Consider the following 27,698-nt stretch of genomic DNA (forward strand, 5'->3'; position numbering starts at 1 on the left):
CATGCTCCAACACTCCGGACTGTCGGATGGCTTCTGGGCAGAGGCTCTACTCACGGCAGTACACATAATCAATATGTCGCCAAGTAGACCTCTAGGACTTCAAATTCCTCAGGAACTCTGGAACGGCAGTAAGCCGAATTACGACAAGCTGAGGATCTTCGGATGCGAGGCGTACGCCCTTATTCCGAAAGATGATCGCCGAAAACTTGCACCTCGGTCCAGGAAATGCATTTTCCTTGGATATGGATCCGACGGCGAAATGGGATACCGACTCTGGGACCCCGAACGCAGGCAAATCGTTCGAAGTTCGGACGTTGTGTTCAACGAGTCGGCTATGAATCCATCAGTCGAAAAACCGATCGAAGTCCGAAGGGTAACGTTTTCCGATGTGCCGACCCTTCAAGAAGGCCCCGCTCTCAACACACGGTCAGCTTCACGGGTAGCTGAACCTTACACTACCGACTCGGACAACCCCGACTCGGCACAGCAGAACAATCCGCTTTCGGACCATCCGACCTTGATACCCGATGCGACCAGTCCAATCTTACCTCGCCGATCCGAGAGACTGTTGCAACCTCCGGAGAGGTATTCTCCTGGAATTTTCTTCACCGACGCCGGCGAACCGACGTCTTACGAAGAAGCATCGACATCTGTCGATTCAGCCACCTGGCATCTGGCGATGGAGTCGGAAATGCACTCCATTCGGGCAAACAAGACTTGGGATCTGGTCGAATTACCTAGGAACCGACGTGCTCTTCCTTGCAAGTGGGTTTATCGACTAAAAGAGACGTCTGATTCGACCACCCCAAAGTACAAGGCCAGATTAGTTGCGAAGGGCTTCCGACAAGAATATGGCGTCGACTTCGACGAGATTTTTTCACCAGTGGTGAAAATGACAACCCTTCGTTTTCTGCTCGGCGTCGTGGCAGCCGACAACTTGGAGCTGATTCAGCTAGATGTCAAAACAGCCTTCCTCCATGGTGATCTCGAGGAGGAAATTTATATGGAGCAGCCAAAAGGCTTCGTGGCAACTGGCCAAGAACATCTAGTCTGCCGACTCAGGAAGAGTCTATACGGCCTCAAACAGGCACCGCGACAATGGTACAAGAAGTTCGACGACTTCATCCAATCGATCGGCTTCTCAAAAAGCGATGAGGACCATTGTCTCTTTACCAACACAGCTCAAGATGGATCACCCATCTTCCTCATCATTTACGTGGACGACATGCTAATTTCTGGACGCCACGCGGGCGAACTTGCCGATCTCATTCGGCGACTGCGGTTGAAGTTTGCCATGAAGGACCTCGGTCCGGCACGACACATACTCGGCATGAAGATTAGTCGGCATCGCGATAAACGACATCTTTTTCTGTCTCAGACCGACTATATCCGACGTGTCTTAGAACGCTTCAACATGCAATCAGCCAAATCTGCTTCAACCCCGCTCCCCATGAATCTTCGGCTCTCTCAGCGAGACTGCCCGACATCCGGTCCGGAGGGGGAAGATATGAAGTCGGTACCGTATGCACCGGCAGTCGGCTCCCTTATGTACCTGATGGTCGCGACACGGCCTGATATCTCTCATGCCGTAGGAGTCGTTAGCAGATTTATGCACAATCCTGGCCGATCGCATTGGAACGCAGTCAAGCATGTGTTCAGATATCTGGCTGGCACAAAAGACCACGGCATTCTTTTCGGTCCGAACCGAACCTCAGGCGTAGTCGGTTACACCGACTCGGATTTCGCCGGCTGTATAGACAGTCGGAAATCAACAACCGGATATTGCTTCAAATTCGGCAATGGAGCAATCTCGTGGAAGTCGAAACTTCAGGAGTGCACAGCGACCTCAACGACCGAAGCAGAATATGTAGCTGCGTCCGACGCAGCAAAAGAAGCTTTGTGGCTCGGTCGGCTGGCGCACACGTTTCGACAAGTCGACCATGACTCGGCCCCAGTTGTCTACAGCGACAGTCAAGGTGATGTTGCCTTGTCAAAAAATCCGGTTCACCACAACGCCTCCAAACATATCGACGTTCGATATCACTTCGTTCGGGACTGCGTCATCTCAGGGAAAATCGGTCTAGAGAAAATATCCACAACCGACAATGTCGCAGATGGAATGACCAAGTGTCTCTCGGCAGACCGCTTTCGGTCTCTTCGGCATCAGATGGGCGTAACGACAAACCAGTCCGGTTAGAGCCGGACACAGAGCAGGATGGTTCCCGACAACCGACATCAGTTCCTTAATGATCGGCTTCAACTGTTCCGACCCGACCAGTTCGGTCTTCTGCCTTCGGACCCTGCCGACTCGAACAAAGCTGATATGTCCGAGAACCTAAGTCTATACCTGTAATCTTAGATAACCCATGTATACGCCCATTACGGGGGAGTGTCGAATACATGTGTATAATGGACGTATTCACACTATCCCGTTTTGGCCATTTATGTAATTAGCATAAAGGGTAGTTGCCCTAAGTCGGTCACTATATATAATGACCTTGTAACCTTTTTGTAAGGTTGGGTGTTGTATTATTGATATATGGAATAAGAATTATTTTTGTGCCTCTCTCTCTCTCTCTCTCTCTCTCTCTCTCTCTCTCTCTCTCTCTCTCTCTCTCTCTCTCTCTCTGTGCAACGACCTCCAAACTGTCATACGCAGGTATTCAGAACACAATCGAATGCTACTTGATCTTCCGCACAGACGACTTTGTCTCCAACAACTACATCCTCAACTTGTTATACAAGTTTGGGATGGCTGAGTGCAAATCTGCAACAACCCCGCTCGATCGCATTCTCAAACTAGATGCGAACTACGGCACCAAAGCGTGTGACTCGAGGGGTACACAGACGCCGATTGGGTCGGCTACAAAGCCGATAGAAGATCAACCTCCGGATTTGTTTTTTCCCTCGATAGCGAAGCAATATCCTGGAACAGCAAAAAGCAACCAACCGTCGCTCTTTCGAGCACAGAGGCGGAATACAGGGGCGCGGCAGTGGCCGCATGTGAAGCCATATGGCTCAAAAGGATACTCAAGGATCTGGGCGTACCCATCAAGGATCTGACTTCCCTTTACTGCGACAACATGAGCAATATCTATCTGGCTCGGAACCCGGTATTCCACGCGCGGACAAAGCACATCGAAGTGCACTATCACTTCATCCGAGAGCGCGTTCTAGTTGGCGATATCGACCTACAACACATTAGCACAAATCTTCAAACGACTGACATCTTCATTAAAGCCTTAGGAGCCGACAAGCTATGGCAATTCATGACCGATCTCGGATTGACGATCCCTGACTTGCCAAGCTTGAGGGGGAGTACTGAAGACACTACGCAATAACACGTGGATTCCGCAACCGCGCAACGAAACTGCGAAGAGCCGATGTACCGTGCAAAGCCGCGAAGAACGACGCAAGCTGAAGCACAGACTTCGCAATTACGCACAACGCAAGCTGGAGCACGGAATCCGCAACTCCGCATAAATGTGAGTCGACGCGTCAAGTTGTTGTTGTAAGTCAGCTTCTCGCTTTTGTGCTTGCTCACGGATGCGATCGATTTCCTCCTTGGCCTCCTTGGCCTCCTGATATCTTTTTCTGGCCTCTTGATATCTTTTTTGGCCTTCTTGGCAATCATTGTTTGGGCAACCAATTCTTCTTCATAGTGCGGTGGCGGGGCCGTTGTCGTGTCAGAGGGTAGGGGTGGGTTGTGTTCGGTGGCAGTGATCGGTTCAGGAGTTTCCTTGGCCTGGTGGATAGGTGGACGTGTGGAAGCATTTGCATGACTAGTGTTGAGAGTTGGGAGGGCGAGAAGGTCGTTTTGCCCTAAGTTTCCGTTCAAGCTCCATAAATTTGGCTTCGGAAGCCTGCCAAAGCTTCATTGTTGTCTTGGCTTTCTTGCGCGCTTCTTTGCTACATATAGCCATGTCCTTGACTGCACATGTCGTTCTGTCCAATTCCTGTAAGGCTTCTACCACGACCGTGTTTAGCTCGGGCAACTCGACGAGGAGGCGGTTGCTCTTGCTCTGTCACTTTCAGACGATTTTCTCCAGAGCCGGCTCTTGATCCGACTTGAGGTCTCCTATGAGAGCTCACTGAATCATTTGCTTTTCTGCTTGTTCTTCGGCCATGCGTGTTGCGGATGCTATCTGGAGTCGAGCAAGGAAATCTAGTAGCTTGTGGGAAGTCTCATGTCACAAAATCGCACCGAGCTCATAAGTGTCAGTTGGCAGGTCCTAAAAATTCAACACGACATCTTTTGAGGTCTTAGAGGCCTATCCCTTCTCTAAAGTCCTTAGTTGAGACAGAGTCGTGTCGGGGACAACGGTTATGGTCTTGGCTGGTGCGACGACCATTTGTAGATTGATCGCCGAGGAGTCCCCCTTTGCCTCTTCCTCGTTGTGTCTTTGTAACCGGTGTTGCTTTTTAGCGTGGCTCGGTTGAGCGGATGCCTTATGTACATTCACCGGATCCTCTCTTGGCCGTTTAGGTCGATCACAAGAGGGTTGTTTCTTGTTTTCAACAGAGGGTTTCCGGGTCTTCTCCCGGAGTTCTTGTCGAGGGCTTTGCAGGGTGGTTGGGGCTTCGTCACCGTGACTGATGGTTTGGGCTTTCGCACCCCGAGATGGTGATATCTTCAATTGTCTCTTGTGTCTTAGTGGCTTGTGTCGGTTGTGGTGATGTTTGGGAAGGAGTGGAATCCTGCCATTCGTCGTGGGCAAACTCCAGAGATCTTTGGCGTTTGGTCTGAGTGGGCTCGACAGGGTGGGCGGGGGTTCTCTGAAGTGCGACGGCAGAATGGGGTGGGAAAAACACAGGTAGGTAATGTGTTAGGGCAAGTATGAACTTCTTCACTTCCTGAAAAGCTAAAAGCCTTGCTTGGACCCCTTCCCCGGTGATGATCCCTCAGTCGAGTATGTCGCCGGTGTAGGCGATGATGATAATTCTTGCCCTATTTTTAGGCATGCCATAGGCGTTGGCGTGCACGCAAGCGATTTCTATGAGAACGCGGGCCAAGTCACCAAAAAACTCATTTGGCCCTCGCGTGTGATAGGCTTTTGTCGACACCGAGTAATCCTCAAAATGGGCCTCGAGGATGTATTGAGGTGGGACCTCGATCTCATGATGGCCGTCGTGTTTCAGACCCAACACATACCGAATCTGGTCATTGGTGATGGTGTCAGGATGCACGCGCGGGCCGATTTCTTGTGCTTAGGGTGGGGCGGTGCATCTACAACTTTCAGGTAACCACCCAGGCCGTCTCTACTCAATAGGGTTTGGGGTTTAGGGGTGTGGGGTTTATGTCGAGCTCCATGGTGACTTCGAGTGGCATGTTTAGCTCAGTTGATTGAGAGTAAGGCAGAGAGCGAGAGCTTATGTCCAGGGAGCGAGAGAGCGAAGAGTGTTCACATAAGGCTTGAGGATTGTGTGCTGACGAAATCCAACCCCCTAGATTGACCCATGCGTTGGCAAAGGTCGTATTGTCGGCAAAGTTAGTGAGCATCCTTCTGTGTTGTCGGCCACCATAAGCTGCTTTGCCAAACCTTTTCGCCCTCGGATCATCTGCGTAGTGTCCCCCCGCAATTCCATAAAGGGCATCTCGAAGAATGACATCTTTTTCGAAATTCGGAATTGCTCGCTGCCAAATTCCGTCTGAGCCTTTTGTGATATAATGTGTTGGTTATGAGGTAGAAGTTCCAACTTCGAATGACCAAACACTTCTTTGCGTCGAGGGGCAAGTATTCAGGTGGAAGACCCGTGCTGAGGAAGTATATAATTTCGTTTATCCCCCAACTTCAGATTCCGGATTCGATAGTGCGGGGGCAATTTCAAAAATGTCGGCATCAGGGAGATCGTCATAAACACTTTCACCTGGTTCTCCTTATTCGAGTCGACTGAGGTAGTCGGCCACCGAGTGTTGTACCCTAGGGCGATGATGTATATCAAATTCAAACTCTTGTAAGAACAACATCCATAGAGCCAATCTTCTGATCCGCGACTCCTTTGTTACCAAGTATAAAAGGGTTGAGTGATTGACATGGAACGTGAATTTTCGGCCAAGAAGATAGTGCCGAAACTTGGTAATGTTGTAGATCATGGCGAGCACTTCTCTCTTCGTAGTCGAATAATTTCTTTCGGCAACTGAGAGACGTTGGCTAGCATAGTATATTGGCCATTACCAATTTGGAGGCGTCGTCTGCATTAAAGCACTCCTGATGGCCACGTCGGAAACGTTGACGAAAACGCGGAAGGGTTGCGATCAATTGAGCGGATGTACAACCGGCCTGTGAGACATCATGATCTTTAGAGCCTTGTATGCTTCGTCTTCTGGTGCTATCCACCGAAAAGGTGTTTAAATGTGAACCGTTGCATGTAGTGGTGTCACGAAATGTAGGAGTGTTTTCGTCTTTTGGTGTTGTCCATCGAACATGTGTTTTTGCATGAGACATCGTGATCTTTAGAGCCTTGTATGCTTCGTCTTATGGTGCTTGCCCATCGGAAAGGTGTATTCGGCTATGCCATCAAAATTGCCCTAACAACCGGCTAAGGGCCTTTGCGGTGGTCGGAGCCATAACGGCCAAGATGGTATTTACTTTGTATGGGTCCATCCTTCTCGGCTCACGATATGCCCGAGTAGGGCACCGCTAGATACATTAAGTGCACATTTCGCCGGATTAAGGCTTAGCCGAGCTTGGCGACAGTGTTTCAAACAAAGGCATAACTGGTCGAGATGCTCTAGTTGGCGATCGTAAACATCAAAATCATCTAGAAAGACTTGCATGAAGGCTGGAATATATTCACCGAAACACTTGGTGATGATAATGTTGGAATGTGATCGACACCGTCTTCAACCCGAACATCATTACTACGGCCATGAAAACACCCCACTCGGTCACAAATGTTGTCTTTTCCTAGTCCTCGGGGTGCATTTGGATTTGATTGTATCCACTGAACCCATCCAGAAAGTTATACCTCTTGTGGCCTGCCACTGCATCTAATATGTCGTCCATAAAAGGAAGGGGAAATGTGTCAGTAATTGTTTCTGCATTTAGTTTTCGATAATCGATGCACACTTGGATTTTGCCGTTTTTCTTCAAAACGACGATAATTGGGCTAAGCCACGTGGCATGTTTTACGGGCTCAATGAACCCACAACTCAGAGGAGTTTATTGATTTCTTCTTTGACCTTCGCTGCGTAATTGGGGTTCATTCTAGATCGGCGTTGCTACACTGGTCGGGTGTCTCTATTTAAGATGAATTTGATTTTGGTAGTATCGAGGATCTAACCGTTTCATGTCGCTATACGACCAAGCAAAAACATCGTTGTAATCCGAGAGCAAGCTTACCAACGTCGATCCCTTGTCGTGTGCGAGTTCTTTTGCTATTTTCAACGACCGTGGGTCCGCGCTTGTGCCGAGGTTGATCTCTTCGAGTGTCGACGCTTTTACTCGTTGTGATATCGCCACTTCTCTTTCGAGAGCTTCTCGGGCATGTCGTAGCTCATCCATCGATTTCAGGTCAGGTTTCGACCGACGTCTTGATCCCCCAAGTTTGCTGGTTTGGAAACATACGGGCTAACAACTTCCACGATATTGATGTCGAATAGAGGTACGATCTTCGGGTGATCCTCAAGGAAGCTGTCGATTTTGTCATCGGTTAATCCATCCCCAATCCATCTAGCATATGGACACCTTCGGCATACAGAGGGGTGGTGTCCTTCGGCGTGGGAACTCGTTCTTATGTAGCGACGCGAACCTTGGTTTCCATTGTCGGAAAGAGATCATGTTGCGCTGCCAGTGTTGTTTGATGTTCATGGTGCGTAACCAGGGGCGCCAAGCAACATGGGTAGGCCCCGAGAGCGTCCAGCCGTAACACCACAGTTGAGATCATGAAGGTGTGGCTTTCAAGGACGAAATCGAGTTTCTGAATCAGACCGAGAGGTCACGAAACAGGTATCCGCTATGCGCAACCAAAATGGGCAAGGTTCCCATTGTGTAAGGCCGAGGGATCTGCAGGTTGCTTCGCTAATCACGTTGACTCCGGATCCGCCATCAATTATGCAACCACTTATCTCACACCCTTTGATTATTATTTTGACGACGGGGTTCTACGCATCCATTACCGGTGGACCTAACAATCGGCGATGGTTCGGTTCGAGAGGGTCCGAACTAAACCATAAAACCATTAAACTGAACGATTAAAAAAATTCCAAACCGTTACACCATTAAACCGATAAAACCACAGTTTCGTGGTTCAGTTTCGGTTTTCAGCTTAGGTCAAATTTCAAATTGTAAACTTTTAAAAAAAATAAAATATAAAAAACTATTAAATCGTTTAAACCATGGTTTCTAACTGTTGAAACTGAACCAAACCGTTAAAAAATCCCAAACCTGAACTGAACCGTTTAAACCGTTAAGCCGCGGTTTTGCGGTTCAGTTCGGTTCAAATAGAACCGTTGCATATTGTTAGTACTAAAATAAAAAGTAAATAAAGTTGGTGTTATGCAATATGCTCATTTCCAACATAAATAGTAGTGAAGTATTGGTTGAACTTAGTAAGGGGGTGTAGTTTATTTAAAAACAGAATATCTCGTTGGGTCTCTGGTTTTAAGGTGTAATAAGAGCTTAATTTAAGATCATTGCATAAGGCACTTTTGTCACTTCATGTATTCGAAATGGATCCTGTATTGCCTTTATCAATACAAGTAGCATGTCAAAAAGATATGGTTTAATAATTGAAGGGAGATGAGATGACATCAATACAAGTAGCATGTCAAAAAGACGTAAAAAATTATGACGCGGACAACAACAACGATGACTTGATGGATTTGTGTACACACGTGAACTTGGTTGGAAGTACCCACTCTAAACTTCCATTGTTATAAACTTTTGAGGGTTTATAGTGTATACAACCTATTGACTAACATATTTTTTAAACAAACAAAATTTTATTCGAATAATAAGCATCTAACTTAATAAACTCTAGTCAAACATTATGTTAGACGAAAAGCTTTTTCTTCTTGAATGGACAACTTAACAAAATTAGACATTGTAGCTAACAAAATACCTCCTATACATTACATATATATGTATTGAATCGATGAAGGAATAATGGTAGCAAACAATTGGTGGTTGGAAAGCAATAGCCTACACAGCAGGTATAAAGGAATCATGACAACAAAATGTTGCTGGTTTTGTAAATTGCAAAATCACTTTTATTTATCAAAATTCAAGGATAAAACATTTGCCCATGCAACACAACAACATGAGCTAAATTAACTCCAAAAGGTTTAAAATGTCTAGTTTTTAAAGGAGACACTAAAAGTATATTGTTTCTCAACAATATACTCAGTCGCTAAAAGGAAGCTAAAAACCGGAAACTAATAGACACATTATGAGGAATTTGTTGACAAAACCATACACATCCATTATAAGTAATGAGTTAGAAAATGATGCACTTTTCCGTTGTAAAGGGAAACATAATAGAATTCAAAAGTCAACAATGTTAAATGTGCTATGAAACTTTGTCAATCTACTTTGAAGCAATCTCTCCACTTAGAACCAACACATAATGTGCTTGAAAGATGTATGTGTGGTGGGAATGTGTGCACAAGGGAGTGAACAACAACATGAATGTTTGTATAAGATATTGTAAATAATGCAAGACTAGTTGGTCATGAATCATGGTGGTCTCTTGTCCAAGTAAAGAAATGTGTCCACTACCATGCAAATGCAAGGGCTTCACCTAGCTTGGACAAGCGATGATATACTTACATCCTCGGAAAGCCATAAACATGATAGGGGTGTGTGCATGAGAAGGAAAGAATGACATATTTAGGTCTAAGGCCTAACCCAAAAATACTTATATTTAACAGGTTTTGAGCCATTCTCCGCACAAAAGTGTGTTTCATATATGTATTTGGAATAAGTACATTTGTATTGACGATGTGATTGGTAAGGTTGCTTTGTGAATATGTTCGATTAGCTACATTTGAAAATGATGCATGTGTTTGAGAAAAAAACAAGTATGGCTTATCACTAAGGTACAAACTCCAGTAGACACTAGACAGGAAAAAAGAGAGGGAGAAAAGTGAGAATTGGGCCACATGGTCGGTGATTCGCAGAAGTTATTGCCCCCCCTAATATGGAGTGGAAGACGACCCACCAATCGAGATGACGGAGAGGCTCATTGAGGGATCAACAAGACATAATGTGTTCCGTGTTTTCATAAGGAAAACAAGCGAAAGCCCAAAGAGAGGCTCTTGTCAATGTATGGGGGCCAAGACAAGCAATTGATTTGACATACACATACACACACATACACATATTACATACACATACACATACACATACACATACACATACACATACACATACACATACACATACACATACACATACACATACACATACACATACATACATTCAGACGGGCAGAAACCGTGTGAATATACACAACACATTTGAAAGACACAGAAATCCTTTCTTCTTCCTCTTGACAGCGAAGAGAGAGAGAGAGAGAGAGAGAGAGAGAGAGAGAGAGAGAGAGAGAAAAAGAGACGCAGAGACTCCCGTCACGATTAACGGAACCCGCCGTCACCGTCAGTCTCCGACACACGCAAACGCACAGAGCGACGGTCTCTCTCTCTCTCTCTCTCTCTCTCTCTCTCTCTCTCTCTCTCTCAGACACAAAGACACAGACACAGTCTCAGTTTTTTCTGCTTTTCTCGCCATGGCTGCCCCTTCTTTGCCGTTTCTTAGACCCTGCCATCGTTTCCGTTCCATCTCCATAATCAACACAGTAGCGTAACTGCTCTCTCACTCTCTCTTTCTCTTTCTCCATCTTCTTCCATGCTTGCGCCTGTTTCTTTGGCCGAAGAATGTGTGAACTAGAGAATGCCATCGCTGTTCCTATCGACACTTTCCCCTGCAATGGCCAGGTACTTATGAATGAATATACATACGTGTGCAAGTATGTATATGGATACGCATATATACACATACATATCCTCGTCTTTTACAAAGAACTCCATCTCTTGTTTCTTCATAAGTTCAAATGTGTGTGTACACACACATTTGCCTTTCAAATTCACTTTGCATTGCTCAGGCATTTGCTCATTGTCTTCTACTTCTTGCAGGAGCACATAGTTAAGACCACATTTGGACCTATTTCTGTGTTAGTCTGTGGAGAAGAGGGGAAGCCACCACTGATCACGTACCCGGATGTGGCTCTCAATGGTAAGCATCTTTATTAACCGTCATGTGAATTTCTCTCATTTAAAGAGAGAAAACGTGTGTTACTCTCATTAATCTTCATAGGAAATATGCTATCACAAAGAGATAGCATATTCAGGCATGTCTCTAAACCGTAATTAGCTGCTCAATACTGTTCTTGTGAATTTGCACATGCCACGTGAGAATATATGGAAGGGAAGCTCTTCGTTACTCTTCATGAGAGTACAAGGAGATATAATATGCGGTGCTTTTCTTCAATCTTCATGGGACTTTGCTCATATACGAAAAAGACAGCATACCTGAATGTGACTTAAATGTTAAACCCTTTAGGAATCTGCATGATTTATGACCAAACTGACTATAATCTGAACTAAAAAATGGTTTGAATAAATTTGGTCATATTTGGATGTTACTTGAATGTTAAACTACATGATATCTGACATTACTGTCTATAATTTGGACAAAACACTGATGCATGTGTTGTCTCACAGTGCTATAATTCGATCCAAATGATCGTATGATTTCCAACTTTCTTTGTTTCCTAATGATATGCTTTATCCTTCTGCAGTAATGTCATGTTTCCAAGGTCTCTTTTTGTGCCCTGAGGCGGCATCTGTGCTTCTGGAACATTTTTGTATCTACCACATCAATGCCCCTGGCCACGAGGTAACTCTGCCAAAATCTTGAATAATTGTGATATATTACTTATAGAGAACCTTAAATATCTCTTCGATGTTTATTGATCAGTCTCAACGTATTTATATTAAGTGCGAACAAGTAACACATTCTTTAGAAATCTTGAGCACCTCTGGAATGTTTAGTTGCCATGAGTTGGTTCTATTAAAATCTTCAACTTTGCAATGATTCCTCCAAAAGCATTGCAATGAATGACTCTTCCAATGTTGATTGGTTTCTCAGGTAGGAGCAACTTCAGTATCCACAGCTCAACCCATCCTAACTGTTGATAACTTAGCTGACCAAGTTGCCGAAATCCTCGACTTCTTTAAGTAAGCACAGGAACTACATTTTTTGCTTGTTTTGTTATCTCTTGTCTAAATTAACCCAGTGCATCAATGCTTTGTGTATATAGCTTGGAGGAAGTCATATGTATGGGTGTCACAGCTGGAGCATACATCTTGACATTATTCGCAGTAAGTATCAGCTTCTGCTAACCTTTAATGAGGAATAAAAAAGAAGGTTAGAATTGGCCAATTTGCTTATGGATGACCATAATATGGAGTGAATAGTGTGGCAATTATATACACCATATTTGCACGTGGATGGCTTTGCCATGCAGTGTCTCTGGCTAGCGTGATAGCCCTTTATATATGTATAAAGTCTTGCTCTTGTTTTTACATATGTATATCGGCCAATCTCTAGCGTTGTGTATATAACATATCAATAGTTCTTCTTTCTGTTGAAGCTTAATGAAGAACATATATCTAAGATTCCTAATCAAAGATCCTGACCTAGTGATATCTACATCATGCAAAACATGGTGGCTTATAATTTGTTTTTCGTATGCTATTCTCTGTTGCTGAGATTCTGGTGGGTTTCTAGATGAAATACAGGGAACGAGCGATCGGATTGATACTGATTTCACCTCTATGTCAAGTGCCAAGTTGGACAGAATGGTTCTGCAACAAGGTCAGGATGACACTTGGTAACCTCCACTATTCTTCAGGTAGAAAATAACATTTTGCTAATCATGCACATGACTATTTGATACTCCGCACTTATTATTATTGCAGTTGATGATCAATTTGCTATACTTCTATGGGATGTGTAGTGTTGTTAAGGAGATCCTTTTGAGGCGCTATTTCAGTCCGGTACACCTTCAGACTCTATTCTCAGAATACTCTAATTGTTGAAGATGACATTTCGTAAAAAGTATAGCTCGAAGTGGTTGAAAATCACCATAGTATAAGAGAGAGAAAGAACTATGTTGATGTCCCCCTAGTATACGGACATACACTGAATAGTTTATGGAATAATTAGTTAGATCTTTGATATTTGGTCAAAGCTAGGATATTTATACGAAATCTAACGCGTGCAGGATTTACGGATGAGCAATAATGAAGAGTCTGATATTGTACAAACATGTAGTAGGGTAAGACTCGGATTGGCTTTCGATCTTACATGATTGAATTTATGAATTCAATTCTTGATTTGTTAACTGTAAATTCTTGATGGTGCATATGGTGATATTTAGATGCTGGATGAAAGGCATGGCCACAGTGTTCTAAGGTTTCTGCAAGCCATGCACTTGTAAGCCTTTTCCTTGGCTTAAATGTAACGAAAAGTAAATGTCATGCTTTTGTATACAACACACTTGACAAGAAGACCACACCATTCAGATTACTGATCTATTTTTTGAACTCTTTCAAGGAGGATGGATTTGACCAGCTCCCTTAAGAAGCTCAAGTGTCGGACTCTCATATTTGTCGGGGAACGTTCACCTTTTCACAATGATGCATTGCATATGAGTCGAGAAATGGACAGGAAATACAATGCTCTAGTGGAGGTAAGTCTCCATTTCCTTAATTTTAAGCCCCCCATCACTAATATATCATTCACTTACATAATTCCAACAATCTTATGTGATGCAAGGCTAGAGAATTTCGGTGTTCGACTAAGAATGCCCAAGATAACTTGTTGGAAATAAAAACACTGGAGATAGATAGATAGATAATTTTAGCATCCATACAGAAAGAGAGAGAGAGAGACCCAGGTATATATATATATATAGCTGACATTCCTGCTCAAATGAGGGTCCCTAGCTATGAGAGGAAACCCCTAATTTGTCTGCTGTAAAGACTTCATAGATACTGAAAGTTATGTTGTATGCTGTACCTACAGGTGCAAGCTTGTGGATCCCTCGTTACTGAGGAGATACCGCATTCGATGCTCATACCGCTCGAATATTTCTTGATGGGTTATGGTTTCTACCGGCCTAATCAACTCACAAGCTACCATTCTCCTTCAAGCTCGTTAAGCCCTCCTTGCATTTCAGCTGAGCTCTTATCTCCTCAAAGCCTCGGGCTCAAACTGAAACCGATCAAAACGAAATTCTATAGTAATCATGATTGACATTCATTCTTGCCTCCTTTGGAGCCCTACCTTGTTTGGCTTTGCTAGAGTCTAAAAGTTTTACTTAAAAAGGTCACACCAGCTTTTGTAAATTATACTTATGGCTTCTCTGATCACGCTGCATTCCCATTTTGTAAAATGCTTATTCTTTATTCTTCTCATAAGGACACTTTTCATGAAAAAAACATTGATTAATTGAAACTCGATATTAAATGGAACACCTTGCAGATTTCTACCTAAAAAAACCCTAATACACTCTTAGCCCATGTACATTTTTTTATGAGATTCCTTTTGCAATTAAGAGAAGCATTGTATGGAACTTCGTTACACTATTTATTATAGTCATGGATGGATATACCTACTACAAGATTGATGATAAAAATAAAAAGACTAACTTGAGGTGCATGTTTTCCTCTAATCCATTAGTTGTATAGTGAGGGAGCTCAAATTTATGACACACCAAATCAAGTAATTAAGAATGACATGATTGATTATAACGGAACTTGATTTGAAACTATGAACACACTAAAGTTGAAAGAAAATGGCCTTGGAGTTTTTGAACCAAGATGTCAATTACTGGTTAGTAGTCTCCATGTAAACTTGCTATAACTAGTTCATGTACCAAGGAGATTTTGATCCAGAAGGATGCCTTAACAATGAATCTTCTATAACTGAATAAATGAAAATTCTTTGTTAAGGCATCATTCCGAATCAAAGTCTCCTTGTTTATGGAAGATTCGGGGGAAGGATGTAGTAAATAATGATCATTTTGCTAATCTAACACCCTCTACATTACTTGTGTAGAAGAACCATATCCATTCATAGCCAATCCCTCTATTTTTGTGCTTATTTAAAAAACCAAGCCTATGAGTTCTCATGAGCTATATATGGATGTGGGGACAATAAGTAAAATAGTCTTATTAAACACATGTATAGAACTCAAACCCAACGTGCACATTTCTAGAAATATAGAATGTAACTTTTATAAAGCAAGGCTATCTTTTTCAACCTTGCGTTGGGTTTTGGAAAACAAAGTTTGTGTTAATATGCATGATTCTAGATAAGTAGAAAAAAGTGAGCAAATGCATGAGGGTTGCTTAGAATGAATATATTACTTAAAAGTTAGACCCATTACTTGAGGTTGAGACATACGGTGTGAGGCCTACAAAACATAAACTTCATCATGAAACCCTCATGTTCTCTTTTTAATTTTTGCAAATATTAAAAGTATATCTTTGTGTGTCAATTATATTAGTATATATTTATATATGTGCATGTTTGGTTTATATTAATAGCCAACAACCAAGGGTAGGAGAAATGTCTCATTGCGTAGAGTAGTTTGACTTTTTTTGGCTTTTCAACAATAATGGTCATGATTTGAATAGGTTCAAGAATTCCCCAACTCAACTTAATAAATGCAACTAATATATGATCAACAAATCATTTGACATACTTGCACGAGCAAATCTAACCAATATGTTCACAATTATGTTAAAAAACACCATTATAAGACCACCTTTTACATATTACACCATAGCTTTGTTACTATAAACTATAACTAGATCAGATTGACATATCACAACACAATTTTGTTACAATAAACTATAACTATACCACATCGACATATTACAACACAATTGTGTTACAATAAACTATAACTAGACTGCGTTGACATATTACATCATAATTTTGTTACAATAAACTATTGATAAACCACATTGCCATATTACAAGTCCAACATATACATATTACATCATCACGATACATAAATTTAGATGCACAAAAATAGATACACGACCCGTTTTAGCTTTGATCATGTTGAGACACATTTAAAGAAGAAATAGAAAATGCCATAAATAGCCCCCCAAAAATACAGCCATTTTACTTTTTGGTTATAAACTTGTTCATTATTGAGAAGTGCTAAAACCAATGTTGGAATGAAAATCCTATTAAAAATGCATTGCCTTTCATTATATACTTACTTTATATATTCGATATCCCCATTACCAAGATTAGCACGACTCATTTAGCATAAATATGAACATTGACATGCAAATGTGTAAAGATTCCATAACTTCTATGCTCTTTTCTTTCTTGCATAAAGAGGGGTATCATTGTTGTTATCAAAATAAAAGAAACCATAACACACCCTATGATTGGGGAAGACACGATTCTATAAGGAATACATCAAATAGTTGATTTAAATGCTACAATACCCATGCATCACTGAAAGAATAACAAAGAAAGAAGAATACCTCAATGTTTGATGTATGGACAATATATTGATGTGTCTTTCATCAAGAAAAAACGAGTCTATATGTATATATTTTTTCTTTTCCTTTTCTTTTTTTCCCAGAAAAAACTCCTTCCATTAGTTATAAAATTTTACACATGAGAAAGTTATATACAAATCCCCGTAGGGATGCAATAGTTCCATCTTATTTGGAGGCCCAATGACTCAAAAGACCCACCTACATCGTTGTTTCCAGAGAATCAAAAGTGTTATTGGGTTGACCAGTTCTAGCACAACTTGAGCTTTGGCATTACTAAGAGTTGAGTGGATATTGTCGGTGGTGGAAAACATGATCTCTTCTGCCATTGATACCAATGGCATCCCCTCCTCCTGATGTTCGTATCTGTCAACTGGGGTCTACCATGATAACCAACATACATTCCCCCACTTGATTGTGCCTTGCACTTGCGTGTTGGATTGATTATGTTCTATTTGGGCACACTACACAATTGGGAGAGCTAAGGATCCCACATTGCAACCGATAGTGCCTTATGTATTAATAGCCATTCGAACATGTTAATTCATCTAGTGTGTTGTTTCCACAATTGCTACCCAAACTTAGTTATAGTTGTATGGGGAATATGATATGTGTGCCACATCTTTGCAACAACTGAACCTCTAGCAATTTAAGCAATTAGGATGTGGTGACCCAATCTAGTTGTGAATTGGAGGAAAGGGATGTCTTTGCTTCTTTGGCCCGCATAAGGATCTTACCACATCCATTGCATAGGGTCCAAATTGTTGACCTCACGTAGCCATGTGTTTTCATGAGTACAAATGTGCATTTGGCTTCTCTTAATCAAGTCAAAAGCATGCGTTCAAAGATTCTATTTGCATCAAGTTCGTGTATGTTCTTCTCTTATATGTGGATTTTCAATCACCTTTTTACACAAAAGCTTCCCATCTTAGAGGGAAAGATATCGATATTCTTGTCTATGCAAGTGCAATCAACGCATAGCTATTGCGTAAGTTTGTTGCAATGCTAAATCAATCTTGTAATGATAACTCACTAGTTTTGATGGATTCTTCAAGAGCATTATTGGAAGCTCATATTCTCTCCAAAGAATCAGGAAACACTCCTTTTGTGACTTCATATCCCAAGGACAAATGGTTCCACACTTCCATGTGCAAAAGCTGTCACCTTTTCATGCTATTGAGTGTGAGACCAAAGCCCCTTGTAAAAATGATGCACACTTCTTTTTTTGTTTATTAGTCCAAATATACTCAGAGATGAGAGTTCCACAATTTTTCTTAAGAAAACGTAGTGTCAAAGTAGTTTCAAGTTATAAAATCATTCTAGAGTTCCAATTATAAACCATCCATTAAATAAGGACTTTCTCACATGACAAGATGGGAGGAAAAGAAATAACACACCCTAAATATTGTGGAAACGTTACATAAAAACCTTCCCACATTTTGATTTGAATTTTCGAACTCCTTAACAGGGAAAATAAAACAAGGCCCTTAGATTTCGTGAAGCAAAAATCACAAAAAATTTACCTTGAAAGGGTCCCAAAAGTCATTTAATCGAAGTATGTCTATTTGTTTATGTAAGAAATGCACATTCGACTATGAGTCCTGTACTGATATCTTGTTCTTGGATTCCATTGACTAGTTTCCTTGACAAAAGTTAACAAAGTTAAAAATTATCAACTAGGATCATAAAAGCAAAAGAAATGCCCTCCAATTCATATAACTAAGGTTCTGCTGCAGCTGCTGTTGTTATTGTAGGTGGAGGTGAAGTTTTATTGGTAAGAAGAAATTCAGGTGCTAGGTGTTGATATATAGGATGAATTCGTGGACCGTCAGCAGGGTCCACATGGACCCATTTCCGCCCATTTCTCCGCTTTTTCTCAAACCGAACAAATCCTGGGACTAATGCAAAAAGTGTATGGTCTCTACCAATACCCACATAGTTTCCTGGATGAAACCTTGTTCCACGCTGTCTGATTATAATGTTCCCTGGTATCACCTTCTGCATAAGTTCAAGACCAAACACACATATAAGAAAAGTAATCTACATGGAGAGCACTAAAAGGGAAATGACAGTAACCTACACACCAGCTAAACATGGAAAAAATTACAAGAAAAACAACAAATGCAGTAACCACATACATCTTACCTCACCACCGAACTTCTTTACCCCAAGATTTTTGGGCTTGGAATCCCGACCATTATTTGTCGAACCTCCAGCTTTTTTGGTTGCCCACCTCTTGAACATATTAAATGATCCACCCACATTTTCTTCGGCTATCTCTGGTAAAAGATAGTAAAAGATATTGTGTTATACCATATATAATACAAATGGATTAATGGTGCAAAGCACCAGGTTCCATGACCAATACAGAAAAGAAAAGAAAACAACTTATTTAGCAGAATACCTACAGTGTGTGTGTGGAAAGGGAACAATAAAATGATTGAAACAAATAGATAAAGTATAATAGGGCCACACAAGGAGCTTCCTAACCCAAAGAGGATTCTATCAGCAAAAGCAGTGAAATTACTTGCGACTGAGGCAAAGAAAACTAAAAGATTATGCAAAAGAAAAAATTACAAAGAGAAATTCTAATGTGTACAATTCCTCATTGGCAGATCAACTCTGAGAAAATATAACTATCAGGGGCTAACACTTCTCTTTCTTTCAAGTATCTCTCACAGTTTATCTGTTTGCCTCTGTAACTTCTGTCCTAAATACACGCACACCCTTCTTTGATCATGTTCCTACTGTACCATGGTTCTTCCATCAGTGCAATAGATTATGCATAGCTTTTCTTTCTTTTGGCAATGAGCATGCCATGTGCTGTATTGTTGTTCCAGAGATTTCAACAACATATGTTTCTCCTTATCTTGAGTTAATCTACTTTCTCATAAAGAACAAGAGAAACAGGGATATTCTTCTTATTGTATAAGGACCGTAGAAGCATGTTTTGAGATTACCATAACATAGTTACCAACAGAGGACATGATTAGTCATATACTTGATAATTCTTTTCCTCCTGCTTGCAGTGATGCCTCCCTGTTCTCCTTGAATTGATGGAAGCACGTGACAAAATAGAAGTATCGTAAGGTTCAAGAAAGTCTTTATTTCACTCCTGAATCTCCTTCATAACATAAATAAACTGGATGTACAAGCCTCAATCTTGATTCTCAGTGACATCAATCACGAGACTCCTACAAGAATACTTAAGATTGAGTTCCATTATTCTAATTCATGTCATGTATCCTGTCTTTCATCAAGCATTTTCTTATCTTGTATGAATCTCCATCTGTAATATCATTCTTATGAAATACACATTATATAATTGCACATAACTACAGCAGTTAGCATGTCAAAGGCATTGAAGAAGTCTTCACATCCATTTAAGAATACTCAAGAATTCCATGATTGGTCATTCTTGGGGTTGTGAATCCTGTCTTTCATCAAGCATTTTCTTATCTTGTATGAATCTCCATCTGTAATATCATTCTTATGAAATACACATTATATAATTGCACATAACTACAGCAGTTAGCATGTCAAAGGCATTGAAGAAGTCTTCACATCCATTTAAGAATACTCAAGAATTCCATGATTGGTCATTCTTGGGGTTGTGATTTGATGGCTTCCTCTAGGTCTAATGATGTAAATCCACCACAATGTATAACACTTTAGATATTGGATGAAGTTATGCAAATGTGTAGTTATCGAAAACAAATCAGCACAAATAAGGAGATACAACCATGTGTGGCTACAACCCATCAGATTATACCTCCCAATTCCTCTTTCTCTCTCTCAGTTGATCTTGATTGTTTCTAGATCAACTGTTATGGTTTTAATTGTTGCATACGTGAATCGCAGGTTTAAATTCTAATCCGACTTAAATAATACTAACCCTGAATTTTAATCCTTAATCTCTTATAATGGGTTTACTCCTAATATCTTATAATTACGGTTTGAACCCCAAAATACATTATAATGTACGCATCAATCCTTCGTCATTATGGGTGTCTCGCATAATGAGGTTTTAATCCCTAAGCATACGTTAACCTGGATCTCTAAATGAGAACTTTATCCCTAAATTCTCGACATGAACGTAATCCACCGTAGATTTGATTCCTAAACAAGGTTTCAAACCCTAACTTCTCAATCGAAATAAATCGAGTCAGATGGAGATAAATTAAGCTGAAAGACGAGGGCAGGAGTACCTGGTGCAAGGGAAGGAATCCGTCCGATGAGGCTGGCGATAGAGAACCTGCTCCGAGAAAACGCAGCCATCGATCCACAGGGGGTGAAGCCCTAACTAAAACACCTGTGACTGGTGTTTTTCCATGGTGAAACAGAGACGAAAAAAGAGAGTAGCCCTCTAGGGTTTGTGAAAATTACATTTGTGCCCTCCTTCCGGTGGTATAAACCCTTCTCCTTCTTCTTCTTCTTCTTCTTCTTCTACTACTACTGCTAGGGTTTGTGAAAATTACATTTGTGCCCTCCTTCCGGTGGTATAAATCCTTCTTCTTCTTCTTCTTCTTCTACTAGTACTAGTACTAGTACTACTGCTACTACTGTTGTTGCTACTCAAAGCTTCTTGGGTTCTTTGGGCCACACGTGTCGTTAGATCATTGGTTGGTCGGTCACTGGCTTTTCTTCTTCATTCCCTACTACGACAGCTACGAGCCCTGTTACGAGCCTTCGGCAATTGTCCATCACATATGCGTTTCAAATTAATTGGAGCGAGGTAACTGCCTATCACACATGTGTTTGGTTAACTTTGGAGACAGACAGAGACAGAGAGAAATATATATTAACGTCTTCTAAGACTAGAATTTGACCCATGAGGCAAATGATTATAATAACGGGATGTGTACCCAATCATCGAAAATAGAATTAAAATAGAAATAAAAGCGGCTTAAAGGCCCAATGATGGGATTAAAATGAGAAAAGGGAACAAACATAAAAAGAGTTATATCGCGGTAGAAAAAGTGTGATGGGGCGTTATGTTCTATAAAGGAATGGTTATGTGCTAAGACTAGTTTTATTTCCATCTAAGTCTCTCGAAAAGGAGCAAGGTGTCAAAGGGTTTCAATGTGGGTGCGGCCCATGATCTCGATGTAAATGGCATCCCCGACCATAGCTTCTAGGCGGGTTAACTCACATTCCCATATCTTTTTAATGTCCACTGCACGACAAGGAGTGACTTTGAGGCCTATTATTTGAGGCCATTTGATTGTTCTCTAGTTTTTTGCCCAGTGTTGCAAGTGTGTCCACGTTCATCGTTCCCATTGTCCCTGAATTTTGTATATGCTTATGTGTTGGCAAATATGAGAATGATTATGGTTAACATTTTGCACCTTACTCTCTCTATACATTTTTAGCTCCATGATACACCCGCCTGGTGTTTTCGTGTCAAAGGTAATCTATATTTGGGAAAGGGTCCAAGTATGTCTTGATATTTTTCTCTTAGCTCGACATAGTTGAATATTTGCATGTAAAATGGTACTCATCTTCTATCTCTGTTCGACATTATCTATATATCCTTTCATCTTTGGGAACTCCATTAGCATGACCATTCTCAATCTCAAGTTGGTGGGATGATGCTTAAAATATTTGTCCAATAGCAACTCTTAGTCTAAGCATGTGGTAAAAACATATCTAGATATTTTGGTCATTTAACAAAACCCAACTCAGAGAATGCATGAAATGTTCCTTATTAGTAAACCATTTTAGATGGGAGTGCATCTAGTGGGTCGATCCATCTCTGTTGAGTACAAATTTGCCATATTTCTTGGCATACCACTTTATTACGATCCCCACGAGAGATTAAAGTTTTATATATATCTTGGTTGTACCTAAGAGGGGGTAGGTTATTAATGTCTCAACCGTTTTCTAAAATCCAACTTACCATAGTACTATTGTAGGAGTTCGTATCCCATGACTCATCAAAGCGATCAAGATGCCTGGAAAATGTGCAAGAGATAACTGATCTTGTGATTGACCATGTTACATCTTATTAATAAAAACTACTAGTTGAGAAAGTGCTTCTACTAGCATAGAGGGTAAAAGTGAACTAGAGAGAGATAAGAAGAATCTTGTAAGACCTCCAATGGTGCACTCTCTGAAAACAAAATGAGTGACCCGAAATAAGCCCTCTTCTCCCTTTTTATAGAGAAAAGAGGTGCCTAATTTCGACATTTAATGCAAAATTTCCTAGTTTTCTTCCAAAAAGAACAAAGAATCATTAGTTCTTAATCCACATTATGCTGACAAAGAATCGAACTCTACAACCCCCTCGAGCCTAGTGAATAACTCTAACCAAATAGACAATTTGCTTTTATTACATATAAGTTTACCGTCCCTTTTAACCCCTTTCTATCTTTGGCCACGCCACATCACAATAGCGATTGAGGAAAACCCTTAGTGTTTGTTTATGATGTTTGATTTGATGGGCGGAGAGGTGGTGAGGCGAACTCACATGTAAAATCCTTGTCCAGATGAGGCATGGCCCCTCCCCCCTGTTGATCGGTTTAATTTTGGCAGCCAAGATTACCCAACACGTTAGAGATGGGTAAAGAGTGTGTGAGTAGAGAGAGCAGACCGAGCTGGGTTTCTAGAACAAACCCAGATAAAAACAGCCCTTTGTTATTATATGTATTTACAATTGTCATAGTACGTAATATACTCGAATGCGTATGTTAGCAAAACATTCTCATGTTTTTTTTTTTACACTTTTAACCACAACTTTCTTACCTTAAAAAAAATTTTACCGTATACATAATAACCAGTAATGAATACAAAAGTATGGTATTTACCATACTTCGAGGGTGTTCACCACTCCCGAATGATTGAAAACATTCTCGAATGCGAAGGAACGTATGGTACGTATGGTTCATACTATGAATTTGACATTAACAAAACATATACATAACAGTAACATATGTATATGGTTAAAACTTATTAAGTTATTATTAGCTTCTTTTCTGGTGTGAATAGAGAAGAGATGGCTAACTTATTAGCCTCTTCTCCTCTTCCTCTCCTCAGCACACTCAGAAGAAGCTTCTGCTCCATTGGGTCCAGAGTTCAAATCTCCCCATGCCCATCCCCATTCCCTGCAATAAAAATTTCTTCTTCTTCTTCTTCTTCTTCTTCTTCTGCATCTTCTTCTGCCATCAGATGCCATGTAAATGACTCGTCTGTCATTGAAGCGGCTTGGGAAATCTTGGAAGAATTCAACAAGAACGATGTGAAGGGCCTGCCCCAGCCCTCTCTGCAGAGCCCGGAGGGCAGGTTTGCACTGAAATCATCCCTGCTTGCTGCCGTTCATGCTTCCATGGCCACAGATGCTTGCTTGCCCATGCTGGGTATTTGTGCAGACGGCTATGAGGAGGGCCTCTCTGTCCTTCGTCAATGGACATCTGCACTGGGCTGCCATTTCTTCACCCCCCAGGTTCTTGAAAAGATAATTAGATAAAAATTAAAAAATTAAGTAAGCAGTCTAAAATAAATCAACTGAAAATAAACAGATAAAATAAGAATAAACTAGAGAAATGTATACTCTGTTTTTATTTTTTATTTTCATTTTCCAAAAAAATCGGTCTTTATTTTTGTTTCCAACAAACAGATAAATCTACTCTGTTCTCATTTAATTTTATGTCATTCTTGTTTCTGTTTTATTTTGAATAAATAGAAAAAAGATCCAGTCTATTATTGATTTATTTTATTTTAAATAACCTAAAGAAATTCTGCACTGTTTCTTGATTTATTTCTATTTTTCTCATTTTATTCTAAATAAGTGAAGCATTCTACTCTCTTATTAATGCATTTATTTTATTCTACTCTGTTTCTGCATTGCTATCATATTGCAAATTTTGTTTTATGTATTTTTCTATTTCTATTTTTTCCTTTTTATTCTTTTATTTCTATTTTTTTCATTTTATTATAAATAAGTGAAACATTCTACCCTCTTATTTATGCATTTAGTTTATTCTACTCTGTTTCTGCATTGCTATCACATTGCAAATTTTGTTTTATGTATTTTTCTATTTCTATTTTTTCCTTTTTATTCTTTTATTTCTAATTTTTTCCTTTTATTCTAAATAAGTGAAGCATTCTACTCTCTTATTTATGTATTTATTTTAATCTACTCTGTTTCTGCATTATGATCATACTGCAAAATTTGTTTTATCTTTATTTTTATTCCAAATATATTTCTATCTGTGTCTATCTATGCTTGTGTTTCGTGTCTGTCTCTCTTGAGCTCTTTCATCACACATACAAATGCATGACTTTTGATTTTCTCACTGTTTATTTGATGCAATGATTTAGATGCCTCTTTCTTTATCTTATTCCATCCATAAAAGTTAAGAATTTGTGCTAGGTTCTCGATTCCGGAAATCCCGATTCGAACAAACTGATGATTGGTCCGGTTTACATAAAATTCAACCCTCAAGCAAAGGTTAGAGTGCCAGCAATCAGTTGTCTGTGAAACTTTAATGCAATAGATTATGCAATGCCAATTTTTAGACTGAAATAACTGAAACTTTCGATTTTTTGTTTTCTTCTTTAAACCTTTCAGATGTCTTACATACAGTCTTACACCGGGAAATTTCGTGGAGTAATCGTACAGGTAACATGCTCCTCTTTGGAATGAAAGGAGTTCAGTGTTATTATAATTATAAATCTACAAGTCTAGTCTGCATTGGAAACTATAGGTTTATATTATGAGGTGGAAGCGATGATGGTTTTTTGTTTTGATTGTTTTCTTATTTAATAACTTTTTGTTAAATTTGTTCGTATAACAGATCGGTCAGAAGCAAGTGGGTCATTTGCCTCTATCGCTCTTTAACATTCAATAATACAATACGTAGTATTCATGTTCTTGCATCTAACTCCTATTTGATCATCACTGTTATGGGCTAATTCATTCACAACTATCCCCAAGGATTTACAGATTCTCTTATTCAATGCAATATGGAACCTAGCCATTAGATCTTGTTAGATATTTATCAGCCCCTCATCATGAAGACCATTGTAGCTTCATTCATTCGCTTTTTTGTAGTTATCAATCACCTTGGCATCATTGTTATTCATTATTTATTCGGCAAATCATAAGTAATCTTCTTTTTTTGTTTTGTGTTTTCTTTTGGTAATCAGTACTAACTAGCTTAATTCTAGTAAGGTTAAGGTTGACTTTTCAAAACTTAATATATTTTTCCTTTTGCCAATTATGGAATGCTTAATTTCTCTACCTTGGCTAATCACTTTTGTTTGCTTTCAATGAATACCTAGATTGGAAACTCAACCTTGTAAAAATAAATTGATTAGTTTTTAATGTGATCAAAATTGAAATGTCAATAAAGTAAATAATCTATTGCAGTGTGTCAAGAATGGTGGGAAATAGAGAGTTGGATTTTGCCCATTCATTAATCAGTGTAATAATGTTGTAATGATAATTATAGTCCCTTTCTCGAGGAGTATACCAATGTTTTCATAGAATTTTTTTCATAGTAAAAAATAATGCATTTGCCTTGTGCCCATGACAACATTGCAGTTTCGATCATTATTAGTACAATATACTAATTTGCCGAATTGTGAATTAATTAGTAACTGATCAGAGTGTTAAGATAATTAGCACAATTATGATAATATGAAGACATTATAGAGTATTACTAATCATAACATCAACCATATATCAATCAAAACTTCTATAATGAAGACAACTGGCAAGGTATATTAGTTTGGACTTATTGATTATTACAGTTTGGAGGATTCCTCTTGCAATTTGTGATTGAAAGATTTATAGTATTACTAATCATAACAGTAACCGTATATTAATCACAACTATAATGAAGACAAATGGGAAGGAATCATGTGTACATATATGTCAGCTAAAACATAAATGGGCTACTAGAACATAATTATTTATAGTTAGTGCATTTAATCAACATTGTAAATGGGTAACATTTTGGATCAAAGGTATGTTTTGAGTATTTCTTGAAGTACTAAGTTTTCTACCTTGTAAAAATCAAGATGTCTTTTGCACATAGAAATACGAATTCTAGATTTATTAATGTGGATGTCATTCGCAAAATACGCATATATAAACACAAACAACCACAAGAATGGAATTTCTTTTTAGCATGTTTATAAACATTTATAGAACCAAAACCTTTGTCTAATCATAATGATGAGCCACTTAAACCACATAGTGCTTCAAAGCTTGAAGTTCTCTCTAATCATTGATGAAGTGAATGTGTTCCTTCTTGCTTAGAAGCAAGAAATGGGCTTGGGGTAGATGCATTGGAGAACATATCAAGTGGTAATATTGGTGCTTCTCTATACAAATGTCCAAATGTGTTTTCTTATGAAGTTTCTTGAAGTCAAGCTATAGATATTTGTCTTTACCTAGTGTTCCATGAGTTCCATTTGGAGTCTTATGTCTCTAGTTGTATTCAAGATCACATTGTTCCTCTTCCACCTTTGCTTATACTTCATGATAGTCCAGAATATAAGGTTCAATCCATTTTGGCCTCCATGGTTATGTGCAACAAACAATATTAGTTGTGGATTAGTTGGATTAAACACACCTAGTGCTTGGACTTGGGAACCCACCAAAAATCATGCTTATACCTCAACTATTGCTGAAGATTTTTATCAATGATATCTTGATAAGCTAAGTCTAAGTTCATGCATTATAACTCATGGAACTTGTCATTGAATGAGTAAAAAGCTATCATGAGCAAACAGACGGTCAATAAGCTAACATTACATCTCTATGTTTCTATCGTAAATTTTTACATGACCAATACACTGATGATTGTTAGATGCTAAACATGCAAAATAGCCAAGTGGTGGGCATCCATTGATGCTAGGTTGTGACCATGCATAGGTCTAGGGCTACTATTTAAAGAGGTGATAAGCTTGTCAAACTATGATACAATTTATATGATCTTGCTTTGCTTTTCTTAATTTTGCTTTCCTAATTTAATATAGTTTTTCACTACAACGCTAGGCACTTCTAAGAACCATAAATCTATGAAAAACTTCAATCTCAATGTTCGTTTTTTCCTAATTTAATGATTAGTTTAAGTAACATGGATAATATTGCATAATT

At 39.8% G+C, this 27,698-nt stretch overlaps 3 protein-coding genes across 3 annotated transcripts; 2 read left to right on the forward strand and 1 right to left on the reverse strand.

The window, feature by feature from the left end:
- The first annotated feature begins 10,658 nt into the window (after positions 1-10,658).
- On the forward strand, positions 10,659-14,539 carry LOC147854241 (protein NDL1-like). Its single transcript, XM_087331256.1, has 11 exons — positions 10,659-10,936; positions 11,135-11,234; positions 11,800-11,897; positions 12,150-12,238; positions 12,322-12,382; positions 12,792-12,878; positions 12,983-13,060; positions 13,288-13,341; positions 13,444-13,499; positions 13,620-13,755; positions 14,091-14,539. Exons 1-11 carry the CDS (start codon positions 10,877-10,879, stop codon positions 14,319-14,321), a joined length of 1,050 nt encoding a protein of 349 aa, XP_087187382.1. The 5' UTR covers positions 10,659-10,876; the 3' UTR covers positions 14,322-14,539.
- A 3,519-nt stretch (positions 14,540-18,058) lies between these two features.
- Positions 18,059-20,935, reverse strand: LOC147854242 (uncharacterized). The gene is made up of 3 exons (XM_087331682.1): positions 20,800-20,935; positions 18,737-18,870; positions 18,059-18,589 (listed from the first exon to the last, which is right to left on the reverse strand). The coding sequence occupies exons 1-3, from the start codon at positions 20,867-20,869 to the stop codon at positions 18,311-18,313; spliced, it is 483 nt and encodes a 160-aa protein (XP_087187808.1). The 5' UTR covers positions 20,870-20,935; the 3' UTR covers positions 18,059-18,310.
- A 2,650-nt stretch (positions 20,936-23,585) lies between these two features.
- LOC147854243 (uncharacterized) lies at positions 23,586-25,716 on the forward strand. Its single transcript, XM_087331510.1, has 4 exons — positions 23,586-24,032; positions 24,963-25,040; positions 25,161-25,211; positions 25,387-25,716. The coding sequence occupies exons 1-4, from the start codon at positions 23,586-23,588 to the stop codon at positions 25,438-25,440; spliced, it is 630 nt and encodes a 209-aa protein (XP_087187636.1). The 3' UTR covers positions 25,441-25,716.
- The last annotated feature ends 1,982 nt before the right edge of the window (positions 25,717-27,698 follow it).

The sequence above is a fragment of the Azolla caroliniana genome, unplaced genomic scaffold, assembly GCF_043228905.1.
Source record: "Azolla caroliniana isolate FFs.n. ecotype wild unplaced genomic scaffold, voAzoCaro1.0.p SCAF_15, whole genome shotgun sequence".
Taxonomy (NCBI): domain Eukaryota; kingdom Viridiplantae; phylum Streptophyta; class Polypodiopsida; order Salviniales; family Salviniaceae; genus Azolla; species Azolla caroliniana.

Coding starts and splice junctions, on each gene's coding strand:
- LOC147854241 (XM_087331256.1), top strand. CDS start 10,877: ATGTGTGAACTAGAGAATGCCATCGCTGTTCCTATCGACACTTTCCCC. Junction 11,898..12,149: donor TCAATGCCCCTGGCCACGAG/GTAACTCTGCCA, acceptor TTGGTTTCTCAG/GTAGGAGCAACTTCAGTATC. Junction 12,879..12,982: donor CAGAATGGTTCTGCAACAAG/GTCAGGATGACA, acceptor TTATTATTGCAG/TTGATGATCAATTTGCTATA.
- LOC147854242 (XM_087331682.1), bottom strand. CDS start 20,869: ATGGCTGCGTTTTCTCGGAGCAGGTTCTCTATCGCCAGCCTCATCGGA. Junction 18,871..20,799: donor GATTCCTTCCCTTGCACCAG/GTACTCCTGCCC, acceptor ATCTTTTACCAG/AGATAGCCGAAGAAAATGTG. Junction 18,590..18,736: donor TAAAGAAGTTCGGTGGTGAG/GTAAGATGTATG, acceptor GAACTTATGCAG/AAGGTGATACCAGGGAACAT.
- LOC147854243 (XM_087331510.1), top strand. CDS start 23,586: ATGGCTAACTTATTAGCCTCTTCTCCTCTTCCTCTCCTCAGCACACTC. Junction 25,041..25,160: donor AATTCAACCCTCAAGCAAAG/GTTAGAGTGCCA, acceptor TAAACCTTTCAG/ATGTCTTACATACAGTCTTA. Junction 25,212..25,386: donor TTCGTGGAGTAATCGTACAG/GTAACATGCTCC, acceptor TTCGTATAACAG/ATCGGTCAGAAGCAAGTGGG.